Source organism: Stenella coeruleoalba, assembly GCF_951394435.1.
Source record: "Stenella coeruleoalba genome assembly, chromosome: 2".
NCBI classification, from domain to species: Eukaryota; Metazoa; Chordata; class Mammalia; order Artiodactyla; family Delphinidae; genus Stenella; species Stenella coeruleoalba.
Genome location: NC_137147.1, coordinates 27,244,615 through 27,261,659, shown reverse-complemented (window position 1 = coordinate 27,261,659; position 17,045 = coordinate 27,244,615). Strand labels below are relative to the sequence as shown.

Here is a 17,045-nt window from a genome sequence, read left to right as displayed (position 1 = left end):
GTAGAACTAGAGCTAGTAGAAAAAGCTTGGGTTCAGTGAAAGGAAGAATTTTAGGTCAGGTTTGGGGCATGGAGCTAGAAGCTTTAATTTCTTTAGTAAACCTACAAAGGAGGTACATTTAGCCCCATTTTTATCAAATGGAAATAGACTGTACGCCTCTTAAGGGCTGGGACCACAGTATTCTAAAGTCAGGGCCTAGCAAAGTGCCCGATGTGCAGTGTTCATTGCATGAATGAGGCCCAGAAGTTCCAGAAGCAACTTGTACTTTGTACAGTAGTTGGAGGTGCTCTGACCTGACTGAGGGAGTGTAGCGGAAGGAACAGACTTGGAGCGGGTTCCACCAGGCTCTGGCCGGGTCCTGTCATTTCCCTCTTTGAATTCCAGTTCTCAGGAGCCACCATCTGTTGAAGAGGTCACCGTGAGGGTTAGGTCCACTCCCCTGCACCACCCCCAGGCACCATGACCCTCTTCAAAGATGTCTTTTCCTGTTTTACTTCTCACGGAGCCCAGTGCTGCCACTTTCTGGGGGGCTCACAACTGCTCTGCTGGGTACAGGCTGGCGTGCTGTTCACTACCAGCCCTGCTTCCTCCTTCCTAGCAGGATCCAAGCACACTCTTGGTTATCATGGAGCTTGCTCTGGAGGAACCCTCCCATCTCCCCATCCCCTCTCATTGCGTTAATGAGGCAAGGACACCAGAGGCAACAGCAGGCTTTATTGGAGTCGGGGTGGAGGGACGTGGGCAAGCCCCAGGGAGAGCCAGGACCTTCCAAAGGCTGCACCTGCCACGTCCCCCAGACGCGTCCAGAGGGCCTGAGGAGCTTCGCGCCATGCCCACAACAGGTCCCCAGCCCCAGATTTAGAGCTGGGCCTCCACAGCCAGACTGGAGGGTGGTGTCAGAGGCGCCACCTGGTGGTGCCGGAGACGCAGGCGGGAAGGAGTTGGTGGAGATCTGTGGAAGTTTGTCTTAGATGCCACACCCCAGTGACAGGGTGAGTCCTGAGAGGAAGAAGGCCCCCAAATCTGGGGAGGGAATTGTCTTTGGGGATAACTACTTACCCCAGTTCTTCCGAGACCAGAAACATTTTGCTTCCGGCTAAAAGCTTGGGCAATCATTCCATGTGTTCTGTGGTTTCATTTCAAAAGGATATGAAGTCACAGTGGGCAGTGGATTGAGTGGACCCTCAAGACTAAAATGCAAAATGGTAAACAGGACGAACGTCCGAGAAGGGAGTCCTAGTGGGTACAACTTTTCTTCAAGTGGCTTCAGCCTGGAGACTGAATGGCGGTCTCCCCTCAGACCCATGGGGCAGGTTTTCCTTTCTCTCCACATGGGTGGGCTAGCTGGGGAAGGGAGCTCTTTGTTTCCAAAATTTCTCTAAGTGGCAGAGCTGTGCCTTCCTCTCTCCCCCCATTCCTCTTTATCTTTATTTTCCTCCCCTCCTTTCCTTTTGCTCTCCAAAGTCTGTAATCACAAGATAAGGGGCATGGTCAGGAGGGGGGAATGGGTTGTCCTGTCCCATTCCCTCACCCCACCCCATGCCCACTACAGACTTCTTGCCTGCTTCCCCAGCCTCCCGACCCCCTGCAAAAGTAGCCTCTGGTGGAAGAGGCCCACTAGTTGCATGGTTAAGATGACCAGCCAGGGCAGCCCTGGTTTGGGACCACTAAGCCGGTGGACTAGTATCCTGAGGTGAGTCTCCAGAGACATCCCGAGTGGGTCACATGGCAGATAATGAGTCACAAAATTTCACGGCTCAGCAGGTGGTCAGTAGCTCAGAGCTAATGCAAAGGAAGGCACCTTTTAACATGGTAGGTCCAAGTTCAAGTCCAGGGTGTGCACTCAGCAGGTGACTGTTGACTGATGGGTGGAGGGGTTCAAGCTGCCTAACAGGCTGAGATCTCTCTCTCCCTCCCGCTCAGCACCATCTAGGAAGGGTTTCTCCAGGACGTGGCTGGGGGACTCCGTAGGCCCTTCCTGGTCAGTGAAGAGACTTCTGAGGCCCAAGGGAGGGGCCCGACCAGGAAAGGCAAGCTGCCTTTCATTCTCTGCCCGAGGGCCGCTGATTAGAATGGCCAGCTCTGGGTGGCAGGCAAAGAGAAGAGAGGAGATCCAGACCAGTCCAGCTGCTTCCACTGCCTACTCCACCCCCTCCGGTTACCCCACCAGTTTGCTCCACTGGATGGTGCTGAAAAAGGGGTGGGACTTGAGTTTGTTGACACCGCCTCCTCCAGCGCCCAGGCGCCCGGCGGGCTCAAACTTCAGCAGCTGTGGAGAAAGGCCCAGTCAGCACTGAGCAGGCCTTCCCAACCCCATTGCTCCCAGCCAGCCCGGCCCACAGAACCCCCAGTGTTACCCTGGGAGACATTGGTGTTTGGCCACCAACATATAGAAATTTGTTGTCCCCATTAACCTCCTGCACCCACATCAGACACTTAATACGCTGGGCAGCTTGTTCACACACAGGGCTCTGTCCTCCCTTCTGTCCACCCTCAGGCCAAAGAAGCTGCCTGCTCCGGCCCAGCCACACCTCACCTCAGTCAGCAGGGAGGCTGCGGGGCGACTGAGCCACTCGGGCAGCTGGAGCTGGGTGTGGGGTTGGATTCCTGAGGGGTGGCTCTGGGACAGCGCCTGGGAAGACACACGGGGGCGACCCCAGGAGGGTCTGTACACTCCAATGGCGGCCAGGTTTTATCTTTTTCCCCCTGTGTCACATCTCATGGGGATGATGATGCTGCTGCTTGTTGCATCTTGCTTTGGATCTACTGCATGTCAGGCTGCGGAAGATGCCTGAGACCCATTATCCGTAATTTCCACAACAACCTTCAGAGTAAGTATTATTACCCCCATTTTAAAGACAAGAAGCAGGCTCAGAGAGGTCAAGGGATTTGTGCTGAGTTCAGGGTTTGAACCCAGGTCCCTCTGGCTCCAAGCTTGCTAGAAACATCGGTCTTGGGTTGCAGTCAGGGCAGGCACTCTATCAGGAATAGCACTGAAACTTGTCTCCTTACAGAAAAAAAATTTCCATGGGCGACTCATTTGACATGGCGTCCTACTGCCAGGGCCAAGGCAGGGCTGTGGCGAGGGAAGAAGGTAGGACCTCTCTGTGCTCCAGAAGGGTGCAGCTGCGGGGAGCAGAGAGGTCTGTCTGGAGGTCAGGAAGAGAGGCAAGAAGCGACCAGGAGGAAGGCCAGAAGCCCTGATCTGGAGACGTGGTGGGAGGCCAAGAGGAGAGAGCCACTCTGTGGGGCTGTGTGCAGCCAGGACTCTCAAAGGCCCTGGCTACAGGACCAAACCAGGAGGGAGCCAGGAGGGACCAGTCAGATCTGGACTTCCGGTCACACTGCATCCACTCGGGGCATTTCCTGCTCAAATGCAGTTTGGCCTCTCCCTGCTGCCCGACCTAACCAGCCCCAGGTGTGGCGTTGAGCTCACGAGGGAGGATGGAGGGCGGAGGCCATCATCCTGAGCAAGGGTACTTGCCAGGGGAACTTTAAGCTCTGGGTTGACCCAGGCCGGACAGGGCAGCTGCCAGCCTGGGATGAAGGAGGCCCTCTCTCTGGTCGTCCAGCCAAAGTCTGGGGGTTATAGCTCTGAAGGGTGTGGATGCGGGGAGTGAGCAGCGGGGAGAGGAGGCTTGGGGGATGATCCGGTGGCCTTCTAAGTAAAAGGGCTGTGTCAAACTCCACCCTCCCTCCAGATCCAGGCCCGGACGCTCTCTTCCAGAAACCTTCCCTGATCATCCCGACTCCACTCTCACTGAGTTGACAGTCTCCCTAGCTATAGCCACTCATTTGGCAGCGGTGCGAAGTGTGGCCATGGCCCGGGTGGGAGTGGCTTCCATGGTCTCTCATGGTCTTGGCGATGGAGGCGGGAGCTGTGCTGGCAGAACACTGGGCCCGACGGCCAGGTCTCCGGGAACGAGACAGGCTCTGCCCCAACACCGACTGGCTGGACTAACCCCAGCCCCTCCTACATTCAGTGACACCCACGAGGCCCTACACCCTGCCCACACACCGCTCACCGTTCCCGTCAGCAGTTCATACAGCAGAGACCCAAAGCTCCACCAGTCGCAGGCTTCGGTCAGCTCAGAAATCCCACCCACCTCTGTGGGAACAAGAACATACGTGTCTCAGTCTCGCCTGCCCAAGGAGGCGTGTCTCCCCTCCACTCACCCTACCCAGGTGCCCCAGGTCCCTCCATCATCCTCAGTCCCCTGGCTCAACCCACATAAAGACACCCAAGGGCTACCCCCTACCCCTTCCCTTCTTGCCTGGGGCGCTGTAGAGTTTGTCCAAAGCCTCCCTGCAGCACTGGGGCTCCACCTCTGACCACTGGCCGAAATACGTGAGCCGGATGTGGCCTTGTCATGCAGTGCATGCAGGGAGGAATAAAAGGGGACAAAAATTGCTATTAGTCATCTTGGAGCTGCAGGCGTGACGCAGGGGACTCCAGCGCTTCTCCCAACAGCCACAAGGCAGGGGCCAGCGGCTGCGCTGGGCAGAAGCTCCCTAAGGGCCCGCCCCCCCGCAACGCCAAGGCCCCGAAACAACCTGGTCTTCACAGGAGCCTTGCCCTGAGCTCATCGAGGGAAAGGGTTTGTTTCCCAAGCTCAACCCTGACCAACCAGGCTCAGCAGAGTCCTTCCTGAAAAGGCCGGGGAGGGGAGGCAAGGGAAGAAGCAGATAACCTCTGCATCCGCTTGACTTTGGGGAAATTTCCTTCTCTGTCTTGAGGCTTCGGGGGCCTCCCGCCGGAGGGGTGGGGTAGGGTGAGGGCCCACTCTTCTCCCCCTGGGCCCAGGGCTCCTACCTGCCTGGTCCAGGAGCAGGTTCCGGGGATTGAGGTCCCGGCACAGCACCCCCTGCTCGTGCAGCGCCTCCAGGGCCACCAGCATCTCGGCTGCCCACTGCCTCACCTGCTCCTCCCTCACACTCCAGGCGGCTCCACCGGTTGAGGGGCGGCTCCGACCTCTGCCTCGGCCACAGCCCCCCAGCACCCGGCCGGCCCCTGCACGAACCCAAGGGAGCCCGCAAGGGGGCCCCGGATCAGAGCTCTGGCCGGGCCCCCGCCTGGCTTGGTGGTGCAGGTGGCCACCTGGGGCCTTTGGAAGGTCCCAGGAGCAGGAAGGGCCGGTCCCGGCTGAGGGTTCACCTTCAGCCTCTCTCTGGGGTCTGATGGCTGCGGCCCCCCTGGCCGGGGTAAGGCTCTGAGAAGTCCGGGGAGGCTCCAGGGGGATTCCGTCCTGCAGGCAGGTGTGGCCAGGTGGGAAGCGAGCTGGGGTCTGGAGGCTGAGTCGGGAGTCGAGCTGAGCCTTCATCCTCTCCAGGCTGGAGCCAGACCTAGTCCCAGACTGTTGGAGGCATGGCTGGGAGAGCAGGTGGGACCACAGAGTGCCTCCTGGGCCGTGCAGAGGGTGCAGCAAGCATGGGGACAGGAGTAAAAGAGCGTGGGGCCCAGGTCCCTCTCCCACTCCCGCCACCCCCCGCCCCCCGTCTTGGGCACGGACCCTTTTTGCCTTCCAGGTCCTCACCTCTGCTCCCTCCCCTCCCTCAGCCTAGGATGCCCTCTCCCCTCCTCTCCACCCACCTAAAGTGGCCCCAGCCTCACAACCTGGCACAAAATAGGTGCTTAACCCCTAAGGAGATGTAAATTATTCTTAATGTCCTTGGTCTAGGTGGTGGGTTCGCCAGTGTTCAATGTATTATAATTTTTTTTAAGGGAGAAAAGTGTAATGAAGCTTAAGTAAGTAAAATAAAAACAAGGCCAGGCACGGACCTGCGACGACTGTATATCATGACCCAGAGAGGTGTACCTCATTTTAAAAAAAAGTCATAGCTGATCAGTAAATATCTGCTACGTGACCCAGTTCCTGTCCTTACAGCTTCAGCACCATCACCCCACGGGGCCACTCTGAGGGGTGGGCACAGACTAGGAAAGTGAAAAGAGCCAAGACTGGAGGAGAGGGTGACAAAGGGGACATCTGCATAAATGCCCTCTCACCCGCCCAAGATGTGAACATCCTCCCAGGACGTCCCCTGCCCCCCTGGCACCACACAGAAGCCCCCAGCAGCCATCATCCTCCAGGAAGGCTGGGTCCCCTGGTCTGTGCTGGGCATCTGGGCTCGGCAGTTTAAGAGGATGAGACAGGACGACATCCCAAAGGCCTGAGGAGCTGACAGGGCCCCCTCACCTTGCACATGCTCCAGGTGCAGGAAGATGGAGTCCTCGCTCACAAAATACCGCAGCAGCTTGGTCATGTAGGGGACGGCGTGTGGGATGATGGTCAGCCGCTCCCGGCTCACCGCATGGCACCTGGACAGGCTCTGGGGAGGGAGCAGAGCAGGCAGATCAGCTGGGGACTGGCCACAGGCTGCTCTGCTCTTCAGGGGCAACCAGACGAAGGGTGGGAGCCACCCTGGAGAGCAGCTGCCTGACCCCAGTTCCTAACCTGACCCTCGACCCTCTTTACACCCTGGAAGGCAGGCCCTCCCATCTCTGGTCCAAGGATGAGGCAATGTGTGTGTGCGTGTGCGCACATGCACATTTCTGGGAGGCGGGGTGCATGCTGGGGGCAGAACAAACAGCTGTTGGATTTGGAGGGAGTGTGGGTTTCCCATACGGCTTCTGGGTAGAGGTTCCCCAGGGGGTAGAGGTTTCCAAGAGCTCTGAGAAAGTCCAAAGGGGAATGCAGAACGGCAGGGGGTTGGGCGGCACCTGCCTTCACCACGAAGGTCCCTCCAGTCGCTGGGTCCTGGACCAGCTGCACCTGCCGAGGTCCAGGTGGCACTAGTCAAGTCACATGCTAGTTCCCGGGACTCCATGGCCCCAGCCCCAGCCTCCCAGGGTCCTCCACCAAGGCTGGGCTGGGAGGCCAGGCTTTGGTAGTGCAGAGTGTACCCCCCACCGCCAAACTGACATCGAACCTGTCCTGCTCATCCACCCTTGTTAGATCTGCAGGTCTTAGCTCAGGTAACACCTCCAGGAAGCCTTCCCAACCCTCACGTTAGGCTGGGGCTCCTACTCTGTCTCCAGTGCTCTCTGGGCTCACCCTATCACACTGTGCCTAATTTCCTGTCTCCCCGCTGGGCTGTGAGCTCCGAGAGGGCAGGGACCACATGGCCAGCTCTGTACTCCCAGAGGCCTGCATAGGACAGGGAGGTAGTCGGTGCTTCCCGCATGCATGCTGAGTGGTCCATCCTGTACGGTCCGAGGGTGTCATGGCTGGAAGGGACCTCAGAGCCAGTCACCTTCTCTGATCTCTTATTTTACAGGTGAAGAAGCCAAGGCTCTGAGAATGTGGCCCCAGTGGTGCCCGAGACCTTGTGGTCTTGCCGTGCTCCTTCAGGTCTCGTCCCCTGCCCCTAGCCCCTTCTCTTAAATGGTCTTTCTTTCTGGAGGCTATCTTTGGAGGGCAGTCCACCCCTTCTCCTGTTGGTTTTGCTTGGAGGCAGTGGTCTGCCAATTGCTGGGCAGAGCCTTGTTTGGAGTTGGGCCCTAGACTCATCTCCATGGTGGGCAGGGGTGGACCCCAGCCATAGGAGAGGACACGTCAGGGGAGGAAAGCGGAAGATTCGGCCCAGATGAGGGGCGTGTGGGGGGCAAGGCCAGCACCCTGGTGTTGTGACTTCTTAGCCGTCAGCCTGCCCTGCACACGTTCCCCGTAGTGGCACATGGGAACCAGGCCCTGAGGCCAGGCCACTGGACAGTGACGAAGGCTGCAGCCTAGGATTGGGGTTCAGATCTTGGGTGAGTGAATTGATTTTCTCATCTACCAAACAGGAATTACAAATGCCCACCCTCCCTTATCACTGGTTTGTTGAGGCCACCAATGGGAAGGCCCTTGGAGAATGTAAAGGCGGTGGGAATGTCAGTTACATTTGCCAAGTCACATGGCCTCTGTGAACCTTGGCCTTCTTCACTGCAAAATGGGTCATAGCAGTACCTCCTTCAGAAGGCCATTAGGAGGATTCTATTAAAGCGAGCAACTCAAGTACAGCAGCAGCCTGTGCCTGCCACATCGCATGCTCTCAATAGTCTACAGGGACGATTATTAATATCATCACAGGGGAACCCCACACTGGCTATATAGCATTTACTCTGCGCTAAGGGCTTTATCTAGGTCATTTAGTTTCATTCTCCGGCCCTACCAGGTGAGCATTACTAGTGACTCATTTTACTGATGAAGAAATTGAGGTTCAGAGAGGTTACGTTGCCTACGGTCCCCCTGCTAAAAAGTAGTAGAGCCAAGATGTGAATCCAGACAGGCTGATCCCGGAGCCCTGGAGACATAACTGCAAATAGGGGCACAACCAGGTGACCTGGTGCATGCCTTCCCCTCTGGGCCTCAGTTTCCCCATCGTCAGTGAGATGAAGGTGGTGGACTCTGAGCACAGGGGCAGCAGGCGTGAGGCATCCCTTCTGGCCACTAGAGGTCTCTCCTCCAACAGCCAGAGATGGAGTTCAGCCTAGTCCCCGCGCTTTGGCCAAATTTACGCAAAGCTTGAAAAAGAAAGAACGAACTCTGGGGTCATTTAGGATAATACAGTTTCCCACAAGTGCTGACACCCCGGATAATTCCCTACTGCCACTTGCCAAGTGGGATTCCCCTCCACCTTGTCTTGTCTTGGGCAAGTCTTCTCGTTTACAAAAAAACAGCAGTGAAGGTCGTGGAGGCCAGAAATAAAACTTGATCAGTACATTGAAACAAGTGTGTTAAAAAAGAGAAGAAAAAATGTATATATACACACACATCTATCAAGAAAGAATTAGACCAAGCCATTAACAGTGATTATCTTGGAATTAGACAGGATGGTGGGGAATTTTTTTTTTCTTTTCTGTTCTAAACTCCTTTCTCTTTCATGGTATTTCAAAAGGGGGCATTTTCCCATTAAACCAAGCAAATAAAAAAAATCCCCTTCCTCTTTTGCTCTGTGCTATAGAGCACTAGTTTGTCCCTTGACCTCTATGAACCTCAGTTACATTCTCTGTAAGACAATGATTAAAATGCAGCACTGTCCAGGGACTTCCCTGGTGGTCCAGTGAGTAAGAAAGACTCGGCACTCCCAATGCAGGGGGCCTGGGTTCGATCCCTGGTTGGGGAACTAGATCCCACATGCATGCCACAACTAAGAGTCCGCATGCCACAACTAAAAGGTCGCACATGCCACAACTAAGAAGTCCACGTGCCGCAACTAAGACCTGGCACAGCCAAAATAAATAAATACATAAATACCTTTAAAAAAATGCAGCACTGTCCAGTAGGACTTTCTGCCATGATGGAAATATTATATATCTGCACTGTCCATTAGAAGCCATTAGCCACATGTGGCTATCAAGCCCTTGAAAGGTGGCTGGTGCCACTGAGAAATAGAATAGTTAATTTTAATTAATTTTAATGAATTAAAATAGTCTTACGTGGCTGGTGACTACTGTATCGGACTGCACAGGTTTATAACCCTTCTCCTCCCCAGGGTGACCGAGCGGGTTTAATGCGACAGCTTGGCAAACTAGAATGGGCCTTACGAATGTCAGGTGAGTATTGCTATCGGGAAGGCGGAAGGCAGTTCTGGTGAAGGGTGCCTGCGTTCATCTTTTTAAAAAGGGAAATCTCGGGCTTCCCTGGTGGCGCAGTGGTTAAGAATCCGCCTGCCAACGCAACGGACACGGGTTTGAGCCCTGGTCCGGGAAGCTCCCACATGCCGCGGAGCAACTAAGCCTGTGAGCCACAACTACTGAGCCTGAGCTCTAGAGCCTTCGAGCCACAGCTACTGAAGCCCGCGCACCTAGAGCCTGTGCTCAGCAACACGAGAAGCCACCGCAATGAGAAGCCCGTGCACAGCAACAAAGACCAAATGCAGCCATAAATAAATAATAAAAAATAAAAAGGGAAATCTCTTTTTTAAAAATGAAACCCACTGAGTTCTCGGGATTCAGGGACAGTGAAAGCTTTGGTGAAACACATTAACACTTTCTTTTAAAATGTCCACAGTATCAAGGCCAGGAGGACTCCTCCTGGAGCAAACAAATCCAGAAGTTTCAAGCAGGTTCTCAAGCACTAAGGTCCACAGGGGCTGGGCATGTGAGCCAATGGGCAGGATGAGAAAGGGGCCGACGGAGGGCAGGTGCCCCATTAAATCGGGCAGCCCGTCCTCTGCTCCGGCTGACATGAATGTGAGGCAGCATTTCCAGAGCTTCTGATTTCTCAGGATAAGTAGGAAATCTGGACTTCTCTACGAAACCTGCCAATTTTTAAATGCTGATAACTAACAATAATTCAAAAAACACCCCTGTGTTTGAGCCAAAAACACGGAAGTGACTTGGCTGGTCTGCTCTTTCTTCCCCTCCCTGACCCAGGGCCTGGCTCCGGGACAAAGCTCAGCAAATAGGCAGCATTGTGTCCCAAGCCCCCCAGGCTCCCCAAGAGCAGACCCTGGCTCTCCTGGCCTGCTGCCTGCCTAGTCCTTGATCCACCCTCCTTGCTCTTCCCTGCCACCCCCTACCCCTGCCAGTATCTCTTCGGTCCCGAGGGACCCCCGCTCCCCAGCCCCTTTAACCCTCACAATGGGGTGTTTCTGGGGGCACTCAAGGCTTCCTGAGCCAGGCCCTCTGCTCCCCCTGAGTCTGCGAGCTGCTGCAGGCTGGTACTGCCCTCCCACCTGCCTGCCCAGATCTGCCTGGGCAGAGCTGTGGTATGGAATGTGGTGATACTCATCCAGGCCTGGCTGCAGGGACCTGGGCCCAGTGGCCCCAACACCTCTCCTAATTTGAGGAGATTGGTGTTTCTGGCTTGGGAATGACTCAGAAAAAGGAAGCAGGATTTTAGGAGGGAGGTGGAGTAAGTAAATTGAGTGCCCAAGAAAGTATATAAAAAGAAAGAAAAGAGGGCACTCTCAAGACAGAATGGCTGGGCTTGGCCTGAATTTCTAATTCCCATATGCACAGGCCTCAGTATATGGGATTCCAAAAATGCTTTGCACATGTGTGTCCGGGGTTAAATTCAAATTCGGGGAATACTGTCACAGACCTCCCTCTTGGAGATTCACTGTGTACATCTGCATCCTAAAAGCTTGAAACTTCCTATACTTAAAAAACGGAAGTAATGTAACTTTAACTCACTGTTTCCAAAACTTATTTGACCCAGAACCCCTCTCTCCAAAACACCACTGGTTCGGTGGGATCCCACACGGGGAAACAGTGGTGGCTGTCACCTCCTCCGCCTGCCCGGGGAAGCGGCCAAGCCACGTGGACTCGCGCAATGGGAGGGAAGGGCTGGGCAGATGGAAGCTGCTGGGCCTTGGCTGACAGACTGGGGCCTGTTCCAGGGACCTGGGAGCAGCAGCTGGAGCAAGGCTGGGATGGGAAGCCTGCTCGCCACACACTCTCGCCATTCGCCTTCACGGCCACCAAACTTGTATCAAATGCTTTAGCGTGTGCTAGGCCTTTCCCCCGAATCATTTCACTTTAGTTCCCACATCACGCTGGGTGGGGCGGGGGTGGGTGGGAGGATCCTTACCTCCACTTCCAGATGAGGAAACCAGCGCCCAGACAGGGAAAGGAGCTCGTCTGTGGCCATGCGGTGCCAGCCCGGCCAGCACTTCACCCTTGGCATGTCGGGGAGCACACACCGGTCCCCTTTTCTCTGCGGGCTCCCAGACCCGTCCAAATCCCCCATGAGTGTTTTAAATTACAGGTGCCTGGGCTCAACCCTAGAAATTCTGACTCAGTGGGTTTGGGATGGGGCCCGGGCATCTGTATTTTTAGGAAGCTCCCCGAGGGGATTCTGATAAACAGCCAGTTTGAGGAAAAAAACGCTTTAGCAAATATTTAGGTATCCCTGGGCTGGGGCGGAGAGCGATCCAATATTGGCTCAAATCTCATTTGACCCAACTTGTCTGTCCTTCTGAAGAGTGTCCCAGGTTCAGGTTTGGCTGTCAGCTCCTATCTTCCTGTCTGCCCTGAATTAAGGGAAAAGATCCCAGATGGGGTCAGGATGGGGGGGGGGTGGCCGGAGGAGCCAGGAGAGAAAGGGCAGAGCTGCCAAGGCCCTGGACAAGGCACCAGCCCACTTCGACCATCCGCAGAACGGGTTTCTGGAGATTAGCGCACTCCCACCACAGGAACCTCTGGGCTGTGCTAGGTGGGGAGACTCCTGGCTGCAGCCCTGGCGAAGTGGAATTGGGGCAGGCAGGCAGGGCAGCGCGGGCTGGCTGGGGGCCCCGGAGGGAGTGGCTTTCTGCGTCTGAGCTGGCGGGCTGTGGAGAGGAGCTGCGCGCCTCTGCTTTTTCCTCACATTTTCCTTTCCAGAGCTGACTGGTGTGGGCTGGGGTGGAGGAAGGGTGGGGGACCGCCACAGCCACTCTCCTCCCCTTGGACCCTCTGACCCCTTTCCAACACCTGCCCCTCCCAATTATACGCAACACCTCCTCCCACACCTCGGGCGGTGCTCACTCACCTTCTCGATGACCGCAACCACCTTGCAGCCCCTCAGCTGCTCTAGGGCAGAGCTCAGTGTGCGGATGGGCCGCAGCCTCAGGCTGCTGAAACCCTGCAGAGGCAGGAGAGAGCCACATAGTGGCCTCAGGGTGAGTCCTACTCAGCCACAGCCTTCTCAGCAGGCAGTGGGCAGGGCCCCGGCTGCCAGGAGAGCAGTGGCCACAGAGGGCAGGACCAGGGTACAGGCAGGGCCCACCTCACAGGGACAGACTGAGCAGAGAAGCTGGCCTTGGTCCAGGGTGGCCAGGCCACCCTCTCAGCTCGGTCCCCACCTAGCCCTCCTCCCAGACACAGGGAGTTCTCAGGGCTTCAGAAACCCCCTCTCAGAAGCCTCATCCACAGGAGGCAGATACGCCCAGGGAGGGGGGAAGTAACCTGGGAACATGTGCATCTCGGGGAACACGCCTCGAAGACCAAGGCATGTGGCCCAGGCACCTGCTTTGGGGGAAGCAGCTTACAAGGTGCAGCAAGCCTAGAAGGGGTGTGTACGTGCACACCTGTGGGCTTGAGAAGTGTGCGTGCATCTTCAACCCTGTCTGAGTGCCCACTGGGTCAAGAAAAGCCGTATGGGGAGAGGACTTTTGCACATTTATATATGCACATATTCATGTGTGTGTATACGCACGTGGGTATTTGTGTCTGCTCCGAATACTCACTGCAGCCCAGCCAAACACAGAGAGATCTGGGAGCCTGAGTGTGCGCATAGGTGAGCACGTGTACGGGCCATGCGTGAGGGTAGGGAGGTGTGTGTGTGTGTGTGTACTCTGTGGGGGCGTAAGACTGGACTGGAGATGATTCACTAAGCGTTTGCAAATGAATGAATTACGGAGAGTGTGGGATAGAGAGGAAGCCAGGAGCGGGGAGGAGGGCAGCCCTGGCACACACACCAGCCGAACTGTGCTCTCCACCGTCTGCCTGCCGCCCGGGATGGCAGGCGACAGCTCCTTGGCCTGTGGGGTGAGGGCCTCAGCTCTCTCCCCTCAGAGCCCTCAGGCCTTTGGGGTCTCCTTACCGTGCCAGGGCTGGCTCCACTGCCCAGCGTCCTCTGCAGGTGGCAATTAAAGATCTCCTCCGCCCGCCGCAGGTACTTGGTAATTTTCAGCTTTACAGCCTCACATCTCTCCTTGTTGGGGTCGACTGTGGGGAGGAGGGGTCCTGTCCTTGGGAGGACGCTGGGGTTTGGGCTCCCACTGCCCGCCCTCTGCCCTCCAGAGGAGGTAGTGCCTATTTCTGATGCTGCTCAGTGGATTCTGACCCCACCTCTGTCCTTGGGTCCTCCTCTGGATGGGAGACCAGCAGGGGAGGAGGAGGAGGGATGGTGGCAGGAGAGGTTGGGAACCACAGTCGCCACTCAGCCTACAGCACTTTACAGTTGGCACCTACTACCTCGCTGGCCACCATCACACCCTGGGAAGGGACACAGTGTGGATTTCCATGTCCGTTTTTCAGAGTAGGAGACAGAAGCCCCCAGAGAGCACACGTTCTATCTATCTCTGATGCCCAGTGTGAAAGAGGCCAGAATGGGGATCAGGACGGGAGGGTAAAGGAAGTCACTGGACAGGCACGAAGCCCAGGTGTCGAGAGGTCTCATCGGAGGGAGGGTAGGAAGCGTGAATTGGGGCCTGACTCCTACCCCCAGCCTGGCCACCAAGACCCTCAGGGGTCTCCAAGTGGCCTCAGGGCCAGCCTCTCCCCCTACTTGGAAATGCCTTCCTTTTCCCTGAACAGGCCTCCCCTCTCACCTCCAGGCCTGTGCGGTTCTCCCTCTGGAGCCCCACCCAGCCCTTCAGCTGGACAACATGCCCACCATTCTTCAGTACTCAGATTAGGGTTCTGACTTCTAGAAAACGCCCTATGCCAGCCTAATCTGGCCTCAGTTTCCCTCTTCCCTCCCTTCAGTTCCTCCTCATTGTTCTTGCCACCTGGGACTATAATAGTCCATCATCAACTCATCAATCTCCCCCCATTAGAATGCAAGCCTCCCGAGGGCAGGACCCCAGCCCAGCTCCAGGGGCGGGCAAGCTGAGTGAGCTAAGCGCACAGCCTCTGGAGCCCACACTGTTCAAACCCCAGCTTTGCCACTTGACAGCTGTGGGGTCTCAAGCAAGCTAGTTAACTGCCCTGTGCCTCAGTTTCCTCATCTGGAAAACAGGAATAAAAATCATTCTTATATATTTGGAAGTACATGCAAGAACATATACAGTGGTTTGTATTACTGTGAATGGGAAATGAGTTGATACAAGTAAAGCCCTTAGACCAGCGCCTGGTGTATAGGAACCGTTCGATAAATGAGAACTGTTATTACTGTCCTTTGCAGAGGCCCTGCAGGGCCCACACAGAGAGCCCTGCTCGCCCAGCTCAGATGGACAGATGGCGGGATGAGCCCTTCACCACCGGCCTCCGTCCCTGCCCAGCCCCAGCCTCACCATTTACGCCTCGGAGCAGAACGTCCACGCCATTCTGGTAGTGGCTGAAGGCTGCCTCATACTCCTCACTGACATCACGCTCCAGGGCCAGCCGGATCTGTGTGGCTGCATCCACAAGGTAGTCGCGCTTGGTCATGTCAGATGCCCCTGGAGTGACCCGGTTGCGAATCTGCTCCCGGTACACTAGGGCCTGGGACCGCACTCATGAGCAGGGCTCGGGGTCCAGGCCAGGGCCAGGGGGACACTCACGGGCCACCAGGCTCATGGCTGCCCTGGAGCAGGGACCTGGAATGAGCAGAGGCATTAGGGAGAATCCTGCTGGGAGTAACACCCCATCTGCACCCTGGTTTCCTCCACTGAGTATTGGGAAGACTAATGCTCACGTGCAAGGGCTGGAGGGATCAGAGCTAATGTGGGTAATATCCCTCACTGAGCCAGACCTTTCCTAAGTGGTGGTAATAACAGAATAATAACATGCTTTGGGCTCTGGGTTTTTTGTTTTCAATTCAAATTCAGTTCATCAAGTATTTCTTGAGCACTTACTATGTGTTGAGCACTGGAGAGAGCTGAGGATATGCCTGCAAAGGGCCTCTATACACATTAAACATGGAGGTCACACACTCTGAGGCTGAAGCCAGGGCCCGGGGCCCAAAGGCCATTCCTTATACTGTTCCCTCCATCCTGCCTGTTCTCCCCTCCCTGGTCCTCCCATGGGAATCTCATTTATCCTTCAAGGTTCGGCTCCATGGTACCTCCTCGAACAGAATGGATTGCCCCTGCTTTATTTCATTTCCCTAGGTCCTGAGGTCAGTGTGGCCAGGGAGTGAGGACCCCCAAGAAGCCAGGCAGAGAGCCGGGCACAGGGCTTGGCCTTAAAGTCTGCGGGCAAATGAGATGACTGAGTGGCAGATTCAGTGCCACTCTGGGTGGAGTTAGAGGAATGAGGTCAGAGCCCAAGCAGCCCTAGGGAGGGGATGCCTCTGGCCTCCTGGCTCTGTCTCTGAGAAGGTCAGGAGGCCACGTGGCCTCCAAGGACCGTACAGCAGCTCCTCCCTGAGCAGTGTGCGATACAAGTGGCCAAAGGGATAAGCGCAGTGTCTTCAGGAAAGGAAAGGGCTCAGAGAGAGGCCAGCAGAGCTGCCTTTGCCCCTCACTGCAGCCTCTGCACCTTCGCTCCCTCAGGCCCCACTGGGAAGGAGCAGGGCCCAAATTGCCAACTCCAGGTCATTTCTGCCTCTGTGGAGAGAGGGAGGAGAGAACAGGATGGGGAGTGGGGCGGGGAGGAAAACCCACATTGTGAAGCCAGCGGGGAGCTGAACTCTGGCCAGGATGCGGCCAGGAGGTGGAGGGAGGGGGGAAGGGAAGCCGCACCCTCCCCACTCGGCCTAGTCACCAGGGACATGCCGCGCTGAGTCCCGTGCTCAGAGGCACCAAGGCCGACAGGGCGGGCTGCTCTGTGTCAGGGCCCGGTTTCCGGGACCACCCGCCGGGCCGGGTCCCTCCGGGCAGAACCGCATAGCCGCGCCTGGACCCAGAAAGCGTCGCGTCCAACCCGCGAGTCCCCGGTACGCAAGGTGCACCGCCTCTCGGGGGTCTCCGAGGAAGGCGGGCTGGGGGAGTGAGAAGAGGGGGCATCCTCTCCTAGGGGAGGGGGATGGAGGAGGAGCCGGGCAAACACCGTACCTGCCCGAGCCAGGAGCTCGGTCCGCGTGGCCAGACCCAGCCCGGCCGCCACTGCCCCTTCGCCCCCGCGGGGGACCTTGCACCGTGGGCGGCTGCTTTCAGCCCTCCGCCCAGGTGCAGGGGTCTGGCCGGATGCAGCTCGGTCATTGGTTGCAGATGAGCTCATCCTCTATCCGTTAGAATAAACCACCAATCAGCGCCCGGCTCGACTTCTGCGGGGCCCTTAAAGCAGAAGCGCCCGCAAAACGGAGCGCTGGGGGAGGGGGGGGAAGGGGGGGGGGAAGGGAAGGGGGGCGGGGAAGGGATTGGGGTGGGGGTAAAAACTGCGTAAAGAGGAGGTCCAGAATCTCACAGGGATGCGGAAGGAGTTGCTTCAGAAATCTAGGCCGACTAAAAGCACACATGCAGCTTCCAGGACTTTTCTCATCCATTACTTCATT

The 17,045-nt window shown here is 56.6% G+C and overlaps 1 protein-coding gene across 2 annotated transcripts; it reads right to left on the bottom strand.

The window, feature by feature from the left end:
- Positions 1–714: 714 nt before the first annotated feature.
- Positions 715–16,735, bottom strand: RPS6KL1 (ribosomal protein S6 kinase like 1). 2 transcript variants are annotated; one of them, XM_079913965.1, is made up of 12 exons: positions 16,606–16,735; positions 15,466–16,158; positions 14,923–15,207; positions 13,509–13,633; positions 12,456–12,548; positions 6,723–6,770; positions 6,195–6,327; positions 4,814–5,401; positions 4,275–4,364; positions 4,026–4,108; positions 2,537–2,632; positions 715–2,269 (listed from the first exon to the last, which is right to left on the bottom strand). In XM_079913965.1, the coding sequence occupies exons 3-12, from the start codon at positions 15,056–15,058 to the stop codon at positions 2,159–2,161; spliced, it is 1,503 nt and encodes a 500-aa protein (XP_079770091.1). In that variant the 5' UTR covers positions 15,059–15,207; positions 15,466–16,158; positions 16,606–16,735; the 3' UTR covers positions 715–2,158. The 2 variants fall into 2 exon arrangements, with proteins under 2 accessions (XP_079770091.1, XP_079770092.1); XM_079913966.1 differs by lacking the exon at positions 15,466–16,158 and having other exon boundaries at positions 16,606–16,673.
- Between the last annotated feature and the right edge of the window lie 310 nt (positions 16,736–17,045).

Coding starts and splice junctions, on each gene's coding strand:
- RPS6KL1 (XM_079913965.1), bottom strand. CDS start 15,058: ATGACCAAGCGCGACTACCTTGTGGATGCAGCCACACAGATCCGGCTG. Junction 6,328..6,722: donor GAGGGACCTTCGTGGTGAAG/GCAGGTGCCGCC, acceptor CTCCCTCCCCAG/AGCCTGTCCAGGTGCCATGC. Junction 2,633..4,025: donor ATGAACTGCTGACGGGAACG/GTGAGCGGTGTG, acceptor GTGTCTTCCCAG/GCGCTGTCCCAGAGCCACCC.